Source organism: Eumetopias jubatus, unplaced genomic scaffold (assembly GCF_037043125.1).
Source record: "Eumetopias jubatus isolate StellerSeaLion01/CBP00866 unplaced genomic scaffold, mEumJub1_p1.0 scaffold_17, whole genome shotgun sequence".
Taxonomy (NCBI): domain Eukaryota; kingdom Metazoa; phylum Chordata; class Mammalia; order Carnivora; family Otariidae; genus Eumetopias; species Eumetopias jubatus.
In genome coordinates, this window is record NW_028274823.1 from 75,769,573 (window position 1) to 75,786,964 (window position 17,392).

The following is a 17,392-nucleotide window of genomic DNA, read 5'->3' on the forward strand; positions in this document are numbered from 1 at the left end:
GATATTCTTTTATTTGTCTATCTTAACGTGGAACACCACATACATCAAACAAGCAAAAAAACAGTTATTGCCTCCATAGTTAAGATGTTCACTATGAGGGAGCAAGATTTCTGTATGACTCAGAGAGAATGGATATAACTTAAAAGAAACATACACATCAATAAAATAAAAGCTGCTGCCTTGGTACAGGCTGATGCCCACTGCCTAACCTCCATCAGTGTACAGATGCTATCTGGTAATCATTTTCTCTAACAGTCCTGTGAGAGGACTGGCTATCAGGAGAACTTAAAGTAGTGACTGTGGATGTGGAAAGAGCGTTGGGACCAGGCAGAAAAGAAAAAAAGACAAATTCTGGAATTAGATGAAAGGAACTACACACACTTCTAAAATATTGGAATAGTAGTACTTAAACACTATGGCTTTACTATTTTGGATGACAGTTTTGTTTTAAAATAATGAATATTCTGTATTGTTTTAGGGGATGACTTGGAAAATTCTTTAAATATGTTTCCTATTGAAGTAACAGGTACATGGTAACTTAGAGTCCTATAAATATTAGCTAATATTATTACTCCTTTATTATTTGCCTTTTTCTGTTCTACTTTCTCAGTGTTTTTTGTTTGTTCGGGCATTCCCCTGTTGTGACACTATGGTCTTTTAGATTTTTTCTTTTCTCCACCAGATTTATTCTCTATTTTTACAAAATGTAGTAACACAACATTTATATTGGTATTATAATTAATAGCCTTTAGGACTAGAACATGCCTTAAAAGTCTATCAATGAATGTATTTCACAGATTAAGAAAACTCAAACCATGAAAGTAAATTGACTTTGAGAGCAATAGGTTTGCCAAAAAAGCACCAAGTACGGAATCAGAGAAAAATGGGAAAGGGACTGCCTCTTAAAACATTCTGGTCAATACCAGAATAATGGTAGAGGGCATGGATGACAGGTCCCATCCAGAGTAAGCACAGAGAAGAGTAATAGACCAGCAGCTGGAAAAGCCACATTAAAAATGCACAACCTGTGATGAGGGAGAACTGAAAACAATGTGAGAATTTTAGTTAAGGGAGAGCTTTCAGGTTACAAATGCCCTTACCAAATAAAAGTTGAGATCGCTGACACAAACATTAACCCAGACAAATATTTCAAAACTTAATGAGGTCCTAAATGGCACTTTAGTTGTCTGATTAATCTTACAAGGAAAAAAGATTAGAGAATAAACTGAGAACTATAACTGATCACTGTATTTTATTTTATTTTTTAAAAGATTTTTATTTATTTGTCAGAGAGAGCGAGTGCACAAGCAGGGGGAGCAGCAGAGGGAGAGGGAGAAGTAGGCTCCTCACTGAGCAAGGAGCCCAATGTGAGACTTGACCCCAGGACCCTGGGATCATGACCTGAGCCAAAGGCAGACGCTTAACAACAGAGCCACCCAGGCGTCCCATGATCACTACTGTATTTTAAAAGTAAGAAATGTTCCTTCCCTTTATGTAACTACTCAGAGTAACATGCAAGTGTCCCATTTTCTTTATAGAATACTTTCAAAGAACAGAAAGGAGAGATACATAAGTTCATGTGAGAGAAAAACAAAAAAACTGTGCCAAAAACAAAATAACAACAAAAAAACCCCAACAACCCCACAACATTTCCTACAGACAGTAACTTATGTAAGAAAGAGGTAGGCCAATTTAATTTTGATTTTACTCGGGCCAGATATTTAAGAAAAGGAAGCGAGATTAGTGGGTCAAGATCTCTTGACTCCCTATCAAATACTAAGAATAAATACTTGAATGAAGGGAATCTAGTTCAGAACTACACGAAATTGATGCTGTTCATCCTATATAAACTTTGACTTTTAATACAGTATATTTAATATATATTAAAAAGAGACCATTTACTATAGGCATAATAAGAAAGTAATCAATGAAGATAGAAAATGAGAAAATTCAGCTCAAATCCAAATATCCTGAACACCATAAAAATTGAAATTACTGGAAGTGGCTAAGAGCAGAAAATTGCAGCTAAGAAACAGAATACCATAAACTCGTTCTCAATTTCTCCTTAGGGTACCATATTAAGATATCCATTAATCCTTCAAAATACATTCTTAAAGAATATAAGAATCTTAATAACTAAATGCAATACATTTTTTTTTTTATTTGAAAATGTTTCTAGTCCTTTTCTCAGACATCCTCAAATACACAAGGCATGCTATCCTTCCCTCAGCTACAATAGTCAGGGGCGCTCCAATATTCTCGATTCTGCTTTAAGTACCATGGAGGGAATCAACACATATTTGGATGGGGTCTCTCCACTGCATAGGAAGAACACTTCTTAACAGATATTTTGGGTTAACAGGTCTTCAGACTTCAGAGAAACCACTTTTTCTCACTAAATACCTAGATTTCTATTCAAGGTTAGCGGGCCTGTTGCTGTCAGTTGTCATGTTTAGTGATCATGTAGTCGGAGAACTAGGAGAGAAATGTAAGCTGAGCAGTGGGCCTACAAACAAAATGACTTACAGCTTTGGATCCAAGCGATGAAAGAGTTCTGAGAATGTTTGAAGAAAACCAAGTAGTTTGGATTATTGATAAAAACTGTCCTGCCTTTAACTGGACATTACCTTTAGAAATTATGATCACAAGCCAGTAATTGGCCTCTTTGTAACAAAAGGAAATACAGTTTGCCAGGGCACAATAAAAACATTACTGAATTCTTCCATTTAAAAACAAATACTGAGGGGCGCCTGGGTGGCTCAGTCGGTTGGGCATCTGCCTTTGGCTCAGGCTGTAGTCCCGGGATCCTGGGATAGAGCCCCACATGGGCCTCCCTGCTCAGCAGGGAGCCTGCTTCTCCCTCTCTCCCTACTCCCCCGCTTGTGTGTGCGTGTGCACTCTCTCACTCGTTTGCTCTCTCAAATAAATAAATAAAATCTTTAAGAATAAATAAATAAAAACAAATACTGAAAAACTAAGAAAAACAAGTATTGGGGCGCCTGGGTGGCTCAGTTGGTTAAGCAACTGCCTTCGGCTCAGGTCATGATCCTGGAGTCCCGGGATCGAGTCCCGCATCGGGCTCCCTGCTCGGCAGAGAGTCTGCTTCTCCCTCTGACCTTCCCCTCTCTCATGCTCTCTCTCTCTCTCTCATTCTCTCTCTCAAATAAATAAATAAAATCTTTAAAAAAAAAAGAAAAACAAGTATTAAAATACTGAATTAAAAAAACAAATACTAAATTAGAAAATTAAGTCTGTTAGTAATTAGAGCATACTTTTTCAATGATCAATAAATCCACTGTAATTAATGGATAAAATCTAGACAAGTATCTCATCAGATATTTAACTAAAGTATTAAGGAAAATATTTTCAAAGTATATATATGGCATACCTGAGAATATCTCTATTGAGATCATCTAATATTCAACTAATGGAACAAACATGAAAGAACAGATGCATGAGCAACTCATTTAACTTATAAACGTCTGCTCCCTGAGCTATATAAAATGAAGGAGCTGGACCAGATGATCCCTAAAGTAAAAAATTACATGAAACTCCGTGACTAAAAGTATGCATGAAGACTTATTCATTTGATAAATACCTCTTAGGTACTATTTGTGTGACAAATTCTGCACTAGGCACTGAGTATTCAGGAATGAAAGCAGCATGGCTCCTTCCCACAAGGAGCTTACCATGTAACAGAGAAGACGACACTAAGCAGTAATTACAAAATTAACAATACAAACCTTCTGAACTTTCTGAAAGCAGCAGCCACATAGATATTTGAATTTTTAAATGTGTTGAATTAAAATATTCATACAAAGCTAGAAGGAACCATTCAGAGACCGTAACATACTTGCTCTCACCAGAGAAAAACAGAGAAAAACAGCTTTCTGATTTTTGTTTGGATGTGTTGGCAAATCATCTAAGAAATCACTTAGCAATGATAAAAACGGAAAAGAATGTTAGTCAACCAGGTAAGAAACCAAAATGGTTCTGTTGCCCAAATCAATTCAGATTCTGGTTCTTCTTAAACCCAACCAAACCACTTTCAAAGAAATATTATCAGTGTGCTTTAATACATACCCCAAAGACATAACCTTAGAGATTTAAAAAAATAATAATTACATGCAGAATAAAAATATTTAAAAAATAATTTCATAAGCAAAACCAAGTGACATATTAAAAAGCTATTTGAAATATGTATACAAATTATAAAAAATACAAAATCTAAGAACCATTAATTTAGATAAAATATTGAAATCATCTGTATTTTGTTTTCTGTAAGGATTAGACTCATTTAATAAGAGCTAAACAATACGTACTTTATATCTTGTCTATCTGTATAAAAAGTTAATATATGTCATATAACTAACTCAGATTTTAAAAACCTAACATCTAAAGTGGAAATTTAGGCTATCTTAGCAAGGAAAGAAATTTTTCCCCCTCTTTAAAGTAAAAAAATGTAGGAAAAAAAAAGTATGACACTGTAATAGGAAAAAAGACCAAGTCATATGAAAAGTAACAAGTTATTAAATTATAAACTTTATAAGCCATTTTATCAATATTTGCCCACTTCATTGAATTTTCTATAATAATCTGAATTTACACATATAATTTTAATCTGAAAGAATATCTAAAGCAAAATTTATAAAAGACCCACTGAACATAATTTAATGCCTTCTGTCATGTTCTTAAGATGTAATGAAACAAAAATAAAAGCATTATATTATTGAAAAAATAAAATTCTAAGCATGTCATTAACATTTTGTATTTCCACTTCATATAACACTTAATATTAAATCCACATTAAAAGACACAGGAATGGTGTTCAGCATAATTAAAAATATAACAGAATGACAATAACTTGGATATTATAGCATAATCATATTTAATATTTGACACAAGCAGCCCAAGAGCACGGTATAGTAATTTATATCAATTGGTTTTCCCGCAGAGTTTAACTTTGTAAAATGAAACAAAGGTGTAGGTCTTTAGGCAGAGGTAATATGTAATGTTAAGAACACATCACAGAGCATTGTACCAGGCTCATTTATAGAGATCATTGCAAATGGTTAACAACTGCGGCATTCACTGTATTTTGTGACGCAGATACTGACTTTTAAAAGTACCCGAAAAGTTTACTTTATTAACACTTGATAAGTTTAGGGGACAGTATTTATGCACAGTTAGACAAATATACTGATGGACCTACCCATCTACAAAACCACCAAATGAACAGGTCCACATTCACGTTTTACATTAAATGTACCTGCCAAGTCTACAAAAACTACTGAATGGAACAGGTTCAATTTAGTAAACACTCTAAGTAAACACAAAGAAAGAAAGCCCATCTGAATGCAAAAATACCCGAGTTACTAATCTTTTTTCAGGAAGGAAATATTTATATTCACTTGCACTGAAAAACCAGTCGACTCAAAAGTCATATTTTTAAAGTAGAAATTATTATGTTCACTTTATTCACTGCTTTAATTGTCTCTACAGGTAGGACTGTCTGATACAAAGCATCTTCATACTGCACAAGAATTTTTCACATGAGTGGTAACACGGTCCTTTGACTGCCATAGTACTTTTTAATTTAGTATGTTTTCCATTCTAAAAAAGTGAATAAGCTGGGAGACTGTGACGGAGGGTTGGGGAAGTTGAGAGCTTTGAAATCATGACAGTGAGGTATAAAGAAAAAATGAATGGCACACAGGAGGAAAAACATGCAAAGGGAATTGAAAGTCTTGGTTAAAAAGACAGGGGCAATGTGTCCTCCCCGCCCTCTAAAACAAGTTTGCAGATATTCAGTTAGAAACCACTGTCAAATGGTCTTCATTTATAGTTCTTTAACTTCCGTACTATAGCAATAAAGCAGAAAAGTTCCTAGAGTACTTTGCTTTTCTTTCTATCATTACCAGAATAATCATTTCAAAGCACAGGAAGAGAACAACTCTGTACTCTTTTATCAACATTCCTAAGACCAACAACGGCTTACACAATCAAAGTATGACAAGGATCAGATTACATGGAAGTAAAAGAAAAAAAAAAGTAAGGCTGTAGAACATTCTGCAGACAGAAGGAATAGAGAAATTAAGCTGAAGTGACATAAAAATTCTTAAAGGGACAAAAGGAGACAGAGCAGAAGGAAAGTCACAGAGCAGGAGTATTTCCAATCAGATTCATTCTAGTCTCTCACCCTCAACCCCATTTTGGTTACTAATTAGGAGATGGGCTCCTCATATGACAAAAAGAGATCATAAAAAAGAACTGACTACCATATTTACATATAAAAATTCACTCAAAATGGGTCAAAAACTTAGGTATTAGAGCTAGAAGAAATTCTTAAAAGAAAACACGGGGAGGGCGCCTGGGTGGCTCAGTTCGTTAAGCGACTGCCTTCGGCTCAGGTCATGATCCTGGAGTCCCGGGATCGAGTCCCACATTGGGCTCCCTGCTCAGCAGGGAGTCTGCTTCTCCCTCTGACCCTCTTCCCTCTCGTGCTCTCTATCTCTCATTCTCTCTCTCTCAAATAAATAAATAAAAATCTTAAAAAAAAAAAAAGAAAACATGGGGAAATTTTCACAACACTGGATTTGGCGGTATTTTCTAGGATATACCACCAAAAGCATGGACAACAAAGAAAAAAAAATCGATGAATTTGGACTTTATCAAAAATTAAAACTATTGTACATCAAGACACTATCAAGAGAGTGAAAAGACAATTCTGCGGGTTCACAGAATGGGAGAAACTATCCGCAAGTTATATATTTGAGAAAGGATTAACATACAGAACACATAAATAACTCCTACCCCTCAACAACAACAGAAACAACTCAAAAACGGGCAAAGGGCTTGAATGGACATTTCCCCAAGGAAGACATACAAATAGGCAATAAGTACACGAAAAGATGCTCAACATCACTAGTCATTATAAACATGCAAATCAAAACCAAATGAGGTACCCACTAGGTTAGCTATAATAAACATTTTTTAAAAACAGAAAATAACAAATGTTGGTGAGGGTATGGAGAAACCAGAATCCCGAGACAATTCTGGCAAGAATGTAAAATGGTGTAGCCTTTGTGGAAAACAGCTGGACAGTTCCTCAGAGAGTTAAAGAGTTACCCCATATAAAAGCATCAAGAGGCTCCAGTGAGAGCCAGGCCACAGCCGTGCCAATCCCCCATCAGTCTCTATATTCTATAGGTGTCATTTTTATAGACCAGTCCCTTTTATTTAGATTTTAACTTCTGTTCTACTTCTATTATGTTGCTGGGAGGTCCAATTTAGTTCAGTATTTGTTTCCTACTTACCATATGCAGGCATGTATTTTTCTAGACGTGGTAAGGGATACTAAAAGAATGAATATGGAAGTGGGATTTTTTCATGTTTTAAAGTTAAATGCACTTTTGTATTGGAAAGTAATGTGGTCCTAATGTTTTAGAAAACTTGAACAATTAAAAAAAAAATTGCCCACAGTCCTAGGTGTAAGTTATATCCCAGAAGGTCAAATCCCTTTGGCTCCAAAAAATAATTTGGAAAAATTCAGTATCAGAAAAGTGACTCAAATTAGGACTGAAAAAATAGGAATGGAATGTAAAAGAAGTTAAAATGGGTATCAGAAGGATAAAAGAAGAGCACGACTACACAGAAGAAAACACAAGAAGAAACAAAAGAGGATAACTGAGGGAGGGTAGAAAAGGAAAACAAACCGGGAAAACAGTTGTCGCCGTCGCAGCCAGAACGCAAGTGAAAACTCTCATGGAAGGAGCGACCAGCTGGGTCAAATACCACTGATGAGACAAGTAACAAGAGATCAAGAAGGAAGGATGCAATTCAGCTGTGACAGGGAGGTGTGACAGGGGCAAAGGCCTTAGTGGAGCGGGTTTACATAGAACAACTGGAGAGAAACTGGGTGACAGGTGTGAACTCATAGTTTTGCTGGATGGAAATGAAGCAAAGAAATAGCACAGTAGTAAAAGCAGGCAAAGCTCAAGTGAGTTTTGAGATGGGAGAAACATCTGCAGGTCCAGGGGCGCCTGGGTGGCTCAGTCTGTTAAGCGGCTGCCTTTGGCTCAGGTCATGAACCCAGGGTCCTGGGATCGAGGCCCGCATCAGGCTCCCTGCTCAGCGGAAAGCCTGCTTCTCCCTCTCCCACTCCCCCGTCTCTCTCTCAAATAAAAAAAATAATAAATTAAATAAATAAATAAAATAATAATAATAACTGCAGGTCCAGACGTGGATGCTTCAAAACGGAGCGAGAAACTGACAAAAGAGAGGCAAAAAGGGAAAATTTCTGGGCCCATGTCTCTAACTTAGGAGAGAAGGCACGACAATTAGAAGAATGGCTTGAGATAGTAGCATGCCTGTTTTCATAGATGACTAAAGAGGAAGAGGCAGAGAGTGTGGCAGCAGGTGCACGTATAAGAAGGCAGATGTGGAAAGTCTGCAAAATTCTCTCCTCACTTCAATTTTTCAATGAGGTTATAAAGTAAGGTCACCAACTGAAAATGAGGATGGGGAAGAGATGCTGGGCATTTGAGGAGAGATAAGAAACAGTATGAAACAGTCTTCTGAGAAAGAAGGAGAGTGAATGGAGGAGAGACGTATCGTGGCCACTTGAAGTTCACAGTCATGAATTTAAAAGAAGTGAGCGTGGTTGTTTGCTTTCTCCAGACAGGATCAGCTGCACAGATGCAGGCCAGGAGTAACAGCATGAGAATTAAGCAGCGTTCCAGTGGTTTTGTCAAGGAAGGAATACAAAGCAACACAAGAGCAACAGAAAAGCATGTGGGTCAAAAGAAATGATTATAAGGAGTGACTGAAGGTAAGCAACACAAAAGGAGGGCTGAGAGCCTCGGGAGGGAGAGTGTTTGTAAATCCTGGTGGGGTAATTCCCTTGCCTGGACAATCAATTCCTTAATAGGGACCACTTCTTTTTACCTTCAGTCCCAGCATGGTATTTTGCACATGATACTGAACTTCTGTATGCCAAATTAAGGAACAGATGTTTGTTAAAAAGCAGCTGAATGTTAGCACAAAGTGGGTTTGAAGCCATTTGTGGAAGCTTTTGACTAGTTTCCCCCACCCCTATTCCCTCAAAGGAGGAGGCGATTTGCTTAGAGAGGTAAAATATTTTTTTAAATGAAATGCATTTTTATTGCAAGTAAAATATTTAAGTATAATTTATCTTATTTTCAGTTTCCTATAACTTATAACATGGAATTGAACTAACTTGCTACTTAGGAGTTTTACAGTTGAAATTTCAGTGTTGCTTTTCCCTTTCTCTTTTACTTGGAGATATCTTTTTAATGTAGTTGATGAATCTCAATATTAAAAAAATCTCAAGTCAAATTCCCAACCCCTTGATTATGGAAAGCCAAACTAGAAATGGGAGAAAAATGAATCAGCCTCAATACATAACCGAATACTGGTGTATTTTAAATCCCAAGCCAAGCGGTCTAGACAGCTGTAATACACTTAGCTGTATCACTGAACGGGGGGATACACACAACACGTGCAACAGAGATTATAGCAGTGGAATTTCAAAGTGTAGCTTTATTTTCAAAAATCACTCCGTTTATGGCATGACTTAGAAACTTGAGAATGAAAGGGATCAATTAGCTAATGGTACTAAAAACTTCTATAAAATATTAACATCACTATGAGAAAACAAACAGAAAGGCTACTATTAAAAATTACTAAAGTATGATTATAATTTTTAAAAACATATGAGCTATGTTTTTTAAAAGACTGAAAGAGAACATACTACAATAATTGTCTTTCTACTTTTATATATTTCACCATTTTTCTAGATTGAATGCTATTTTTAGGAGAGTTAAAAACAATTTATAAAAGAAGCACTGACTTTTCTCCAAGCACGTGACAATCTAGCCAAGTCTACGTGTATCGGACAATAGTCTGATATACGACCACCTCATCTGAAAAATTCTGTAGCAGTATTATACCATTTAAAAGCCAGTATGTGGTTTAAGATCCAGAGTTCTGGCTGTTTTCCATAAAATTGGATGTAAGCCTTTTTTTTTCCATTCTGGTAGTAAAAAACAAACTGGCCCAAACACTATCCTCTGTGTAGCAAAAATTAACATTTTCAATTGTGAAATAGGAGTACAAATAAAAATATCAACATAAAGGTTTACACAGCACTTTAGAAAAAAAGGAAAAATGTAGAAAGTACCAGAAAAACAGTATTTTTTAAACTAAGACAGATACTCTTATTTTCTTTAAGAAAAATTTCTTCACTGGAAAGTGACCTTTCAGGATCAAACAAAACTCACATAAATAGTTCCATATAAAATTTCCTAAATTGCTATAATAATAAATGACTTCCACTGAAGAGACAAAACTATTTTCATGAACTTTCGTGCATAAATCTTCATTTCTAATTTCACGTCTCTTAAGTGTAAATTCAAAGATCAAGCTGAAGATCACCGGAATAATAGGAAACTTGTTGTAGAACTGGTGAGCATTTGTTGCGGTCCCCATTAGATTAGCTTCAGAGAGAAATAGGAGTACTGTTCTACTGACTCAAAGAAAATTAACTGCTGATCTACAGAAGTACAGTTCTCTCTATGATGCTGGAGTGTGGAGAGATCCACTCTACAGGTCTTCATCAAGTTGGTTAGTTTTCTTCTTTTGAAAGTTCAGACCATACAAACGCTTGAGGTGTGAGGAGTAGATGGCATCCTTCTCAGTAACTTAAGCTTGTCTTGTTGAACTAGGTCTCATTTTCTTTTCTCTATTATTAAAAACTTGAAGGCCTCAATTCAAAGTCTTTCCTTACCCTACGCAACCCCCCAGCAGTTTCAAAGCGAAAATACCGACATTCTCTTTCTACCCTCTAAAATCCAAGTGTTCCTAGGATAAGATAACTCTCGCCTTTAGTCCATCTTTTCTTAACAAACATAGAGTTGTGTATCTTCCTTGCAGAATAATTTCATGAATGTCTCAATTCTTTCACCTACTAGGCCTCCTCTCTGTTTAATGAGATAATAGAAAATAATCAAGCCCCGATAATACTGCAAGTTGGAGAACACCTAAATTCTACCGATCACAAAATTTAAAGCATTTAATAAAGGCCACTAGAAAAACTGCCTCATTATATAAACCAGCAGAATAACTAGGATTGAAGAACTCAAGGAGAGGTAAAAGATGATGTGGCTCTTATCTATCCTGTGGGTGTTCCTCAGTAATTATCAATTTTTCCTGATTCCATTTTTTTCCCCTCCTAATTTTAAGCTAATATATTCAACATTTACAGTTACATCCTAGGCATAAAGGGAATTCCTTCTGTATTTATATTAATAAGATCATTTAGTAAGATCAAAATGATTAAATATCAAAGACTGGGCAAAATATTCTTACAGCAACTATATCTGAGATCTCAAGTATCTTCCTTTGAGCATGATCAGTAACAGCCAGCCCTTCAGGTGACAAAAATCATGCACACAGAGGTAGCGTAAGAGCCAACAAACAAAAGGGTAAATTACACATGATGTTGAGACTGATTCTCTGGAAAAGCTCATGTTTCAGGACAACACTTAGGATATAACAGCGTTCTTAAAATCCAAAACTTTATCTTGCTTGTCAGAAATAATAAAGAACGGGTCCCAAACAAAACTTCTGGACATTTCCTGATGACTTAAATTGTTATTTTCTTCCAAGCTTCAGAATGGATCAGAATTATACTTTTTTCTAAATAAGAAAGGTAATCAGATTAGCCACGCTTCCTAGAGCTTCCTATTGCCACAACAGGACGACACAAAATGGACTTTTAAGAAACAGAGACGACAGTTTTGTTTTAAGAAATAGCATTTGAGATGATGTTTTCTTGGTAACTTTCCAAATCACAGAATACAATTTAAATAAAAAGCATGGGAACTATATTCCTCCTTGAAGACCCTACGCACACCTTGAAACCACCGCTTGAAACTTACATGGTGAACTTTTCAAGGGCAACAACCCTATCATTGGCTGTATTTCAAATATAATATCAAATATTCCAAAATGAATTCAGTTTTCCTTAAAAGATCCTCTAAATGACCAGACCCTAAAACGGGCTTGCCAATTTTGGATAAAAGTCAAATACAAAATCTCTGGATAAACCAAAGAAAACTTGTGTTAGAAAAGAACTTAAGTCATTGACCACAACCTAAAGCCAAACCTTAGTCTTGCCTTTCATCCCCCTAGGGTTAGCAGCAGTCAGAAAGTGCACTCTATTTTAGTCAAGCAGACTTGCTTACACTTCCACCGTATTGTCTCAAATAGACAAATTTCTGAGGCTTCTGAAGAAGGCTGTAACGCAAGAGCTGTTAATGAGGAAATAAAGGCCCTCTGAAAATGGCTAAAGCTTCTTAAGAAATCACAACCTTAAAATCCCTGCCTACTGAGGGAAAGAAGTATGATGACTTGAGATTACAAGGAAGAGGTTATCGTGGCAATGTAGTTGAAAACGCAAGAGAGCAAGAAGCCTAGTAGTAACCTGCAGCCATCAAGAAGCTCCAAAGTCTTTTGAACTTGAAAAAAGATTGTTCTATCACTTCACCAATGTTGCCTCTGTTAATCTACATGTATAGCATAAAAATCAACGGGCCAGATTTCAGTTTTCTAGACACTAGGGATATCTTGTAAGTATTAAAAACAGTTAAGTAGGAAGTCACTATGTGAGGCATTTACATGCTAAAATCTACATATTTTTTACTATGACCTCAATTAGAATACTGACAGGTCTGCAATTCGTTAATTCAATTTTAAAGTAGAAAATTATTTTACAAGTGTTTTTAGGTAGTAATCACTAGCTAAAACTCAAGTTACCTCACATTCCATCCGCAGTAATGCACCAAGTAAAGGACCTCTCCACCTTCGACATCAGAATCTTTAATACTAGCTTCATACATTTTTTGATTTTTCCCTCGTCCATACCGCACTTGGACTTTCATGCCTGGTGGATAGCATTCAAACTCCTCTTCCTCATTGTTGTCCTCATCCTCTTCCTCCTCTTCCTCCTCCTCCTCCTCCTCCTCTTCTGCTTCTTCATCATCTTCCTCTTCCTCTTTATTCGTTTCATCTCTTGAAAGGTTTAAAAAATTGCAGTTAATAAAAGACACCTCATAAGCTTTTCAGTTCCAAACCACATAAAATGATAAAAATCGTGGCTGTGACTGCTCCGGGAACAGCAGGTTCCATGTGTATGAAATTCTGAGTTTCAACGTAACGTTAAAAACTAAAACTGTATAAGATGACCATGGTTACAGAAAGATAAATTTAGAGAAAATGAAGATTGAAAAATGCATCAAAGGAAAAATTTCCAGCAGCCAGAACAGAAGTTGTATCAGAAACTAGTAAGGTCGACTGTAACAACTGTTTCAGGTTTTATTATGAATATGTTTTATACAAAAGTGTTGACAAAAACAAAAATCATTACACCTCAGAGCCATTTTCAGACTAAAAGTTATTTTTATTCAAATATTTCCAGCCTCATGTGGTTTAAAACAAAACTTTTACTAGCCAACAGCTAGTCTTACTGAGTTCTAAAAGGTGCTCCAACCAAAATTTCCAAAGTTATGCTAACTGAAATATTATTTACCTTTCATAGGAATATCTGACTAATTTCACATCAATAGCCCATCAAGTTTTTTCTTTCTATTCTTCTAAACTCTGCTACAATTTCTGCTTTCTTTACCGTATATTTACTGACAGTCTTCTACCAATTCTCTCAACTTTGAAGTTCCAATGAAATATGTATATAAGGCCAAGTCCAAGTAATATCAAACCAAAAGTCAAATCATTCTAGAAGCAGCACTGCGACCATTTCAATCTTCTCAATATTGTGTACTTTTTAAAACTGAGCATTCGCATTCATTTTATATTAGCCACAAATCTGTATTAAACAAGTTGGAGAAAATCTTCAATTATAAATCTTTCCAAACACTATTATTTTTAAAAAACTTCAAAATGAAATTCAACTGTATTTACTTCTAAGTTTTTATCTGCTGTACAGTATAAAAACTATGTCTATACTTTTTACAACAATTTTTCTCTCAAAAAGAAGCCATCACTTTAGAGCTGACAAATAAAATCATAAAACAGAACCGCAACACAGCTAAGTATGCTTTAAAAGTTGATTAATACAATATTTATATAAAATGCTTTCTCTACTGATAACTGGTTTTATATTCTTCTGTGCAAACTTTTTAGCAATAACATACTTTATTATCATTCCTAAGTATGCAGTTGTGTAAGCAACAAAAATAATCTATAGTAACATAAGCAACACTATGATGATTTTTTATTCTCCTACCCCTTTGCTTCTACATAGTGAGCCAGGAGGGATGAAGGGAAACCTAATAGTCTTGTGAAATTAAGTCTAAGTTTACAGAAGTAACAAATGCATCAGTTTTCTCTGAAATACATCACAAAGTCTACAGAATCTCAAGAATTATTTCTATTTTTAAAGACTCATTTATATTCAAATGAATAGGTACTTAAAAATTAAGACCTAAAAATGTATGGTGATTAACAACAAAAAATTAAAAAAAAAAATTTAAGACCTAAACAAAACCAGCTATAATCTGAGATAAAAATAGGAACTCTACTATAAAAAATACATTAACATGTCTATAATGAAGAAATAATTATTAGCAAGGCTGAAATATCTAGAAAGTTACCAGAAAGGGTATTATGGATGATAAACTATTATTAACAATTTTAAATAAATAAATGTTTATATATATATATATAAATTAAAATGCTTAAGGCATTTTTGGGGGAGGAAGAATATTACTTGTTTAAATCATAAACTTACAGCTCTGCGTATCAGGGAGAAAAGGAAGTGTATTCTAGTGGCCACAACAAAAGAAGCAATTTACTATGCACTGAAAAGATTTATCATGTACCTCAGAATCATTATATATTGGGAAAAGAGAGATATAGAATAAAACGCCTAAGATTTTTTTAAATGAAGACAAACTCTAAACTAGGTCTTACATTATACAGTGCACTGAGCACAACTGCTAAATGCCAATAATAGCAAGCACAATCTACTTTAAGTGGCAGCCAGGGCAATCTTTAATCTGGAATAAAACCCTAATACTCTGTAATAATAAAGCAATCAAAAATTAAAAATAAAATTTTGCATTGAATATCAACCTCAGACACAAACCAAATGAAGAGCACTTCAGTAATACACTAAAGGATAAAAAAGCAAACAACACAATTACTATCAGCCAAATAAAATATTCTGCTCTTTCCTCTAGTAATTCAGTGGCAAAAATCAGAGGTAAATTCACTAAACAAGATAGAACACAGAACAAAGATACCCTTTGAAAGTATAAAATGCAACCAGCATACAGATTTTAAAAATTAAATTTGTATATATAACTCACACCCACATGCATGCTGCACCTGCACACATGCACACACACACAGTTACTTATCGTTTAAAGAACTGTATTTTGAGAAACCAAGTGTATCAGTATTTTTCATCTGAATTCACAAAGAAATATCAAACTTTCCCATTTTGACGTCACACTCCTTACAATGGAACAATTTTTTTTAAAACCTATAATTTATTAACACCTACTATGGGCCAGGCACTGAACCTGGCATTTTACCTGAATTAACTTATTTAATCTCCTATACCTAGACTACAAGAGAAGGACATGGAAAGTTCTTGGTAGTAGCTACTTACTTAGAGAAAGTTTACATGCTAGAGAAATACATATGATTCTTTATAATTGTAAAATTTTCTATTGCACTTATCTAATAAAATTCAGAAATCAACCTTGGACATTCCCAACACATAACACTTCTGAAGAACATCTACCAAATTAGGGCAGTCACAGCAGGAAAATTTCAGTTTGTGGTATGATACATTTATAAATATATATGGTAAATTAAAAAGCTATATAGTTAAGGAATTTTTTAAAACCTACAATATATAGTTTATGCTATAAAATCAGCTGAAACACCAACTCGAAAAATTAATTATTAGTAACAAAAATACAGGCTTATCACAGCGCCTCCCACACAGTAGATATTCCAGAAATACATGCAGATATGAAAATCAGATTTTTAGGCAAAAAGCTGAATCCTAAGTTTCTTAAGAGTTGAAATAGTCTCCAGTAGCAGATAGGAGTACTTCAAATATACACGTGCACACAGGACTACAACACCAAGTATAATGAGAAAACACGTATACTGTATTTATCTAAACCCAGGTTTTCCTTCCATGTTTATCTGCATGCTACAGCCAAAATGTGAGAGGACACTAAAATGATCAAGAGATTTTAGGCAAAAAGCTAAGAACTTACTAAGTTTCTTAATAGCTGAGATAATCTCCAATAGCAGTAAGGAGTACTTGATATACACATTTGTACAAAGATATGTAACAAAGTATACTAAACAAACACCTTTCACTATATTCAGGAAGCATATTTTGCTTCCCTTCCCTGCTTGTCTGCACCTGTGGCCAAATTTCAGAAAAATACTAAAATGATCAAAAACATTTGGTTGTACTTATTTAAATGGACCATTAACGATGGAGATGTTTCGGTTGTTTAAATCTCAGAAATAAGACCAGATGCCAAAAATCACCTACAAAATCCAGGGGGTTCACTGGCAGTGCATAAATTACATTGCTAAATAAATAAGTTCATTCCAAACTGACCAAAACAAGAAATTGCTACTGTCACATTAAACACAATATAACAATTTTGGCCTTTTGAAAACTAATTATTAGCACTTTTCCATTCTTATTTTTTGCTTAAGAAATCAGTACAACTCTTAAAATCTAGAGCCAACATTCCATCTACAAAACATTACAGAAAGCCATCTTCCCAATTTATATTATCTGGTTATTCAGCAGAGCTTAATGTAGTAAGTACTTTTTCTCTAGCTCAAAATTTCATAAATTTCCATGATGAGAGCAAGAAGAATGGATCAAAAATATGACCTTTTGCTACAAAGTAGCATTAGCAGGGTCTCTGAAGGAGGCAAATGGTACTTACATAATAAACGCAAACCACTCAATAATCCTGTATTTTGTCAAATTTAGATTCAGACATACACACACAAACAAAAAGCAAATTACTAGAATTCACTCAGCCAAAATGCATCTTAACCAAAAACAAATTTCTTACCCAGATTTTGCTTTTTCTTCTTCAGCTTCTACCTTTATGCTGAGGGATTCATCTACCCCAGTTGTCTCCTCGTCTTTATCCTCCAGATTTTCATTTTCTTCTTTTTTTTTCATGTTAACTTCTTTTTCCTGATCAGACTGTGTAGGTATAGAGTCTAATAAATTCTTTTTACTTCCCTAGAAAAAGATCAGAGGAACTAAACCAACAAAAGTATACATCGTCAACTAATT

General features: G+C 34.9%; 1 protein-coding gene across 7 annotated transcripts in view; it reads right to left on the reverse strand.

Annotated features, from left to right (window-relative positions):
• The window catches only part of ARID4B (AT-rich interaction domain 4B), a 139,448-nt gene that overhangs the window by 26,877 nt on the left and 95,179 nt on the right, over nt 1-17,392 (reverse strand). For 5 of the 7 annotated variants that reach the window (XM_028104459.1, XM_028104458.1, XM_028104461.2 and 2 more), the window contains exons 16-17: nt 17,163-17,338; nt 12,838-13,092 (exon numbers count right to left, since the gene is read on the reverse strand). In XM_028104459.1, coding sequence (XP_027960260.1) covers nt 12,838-13,092; nt 17,163-17,338 — 431 coding nt within the window. The remainder of the gene's footprint in view (nt 1-12,837; nt 13,093-17,162; nt 17,339-17,392) is intronic. The other 2 variants (XM_088019938.1, XM_028104460.1) reach the window with 2 other exon arrangements.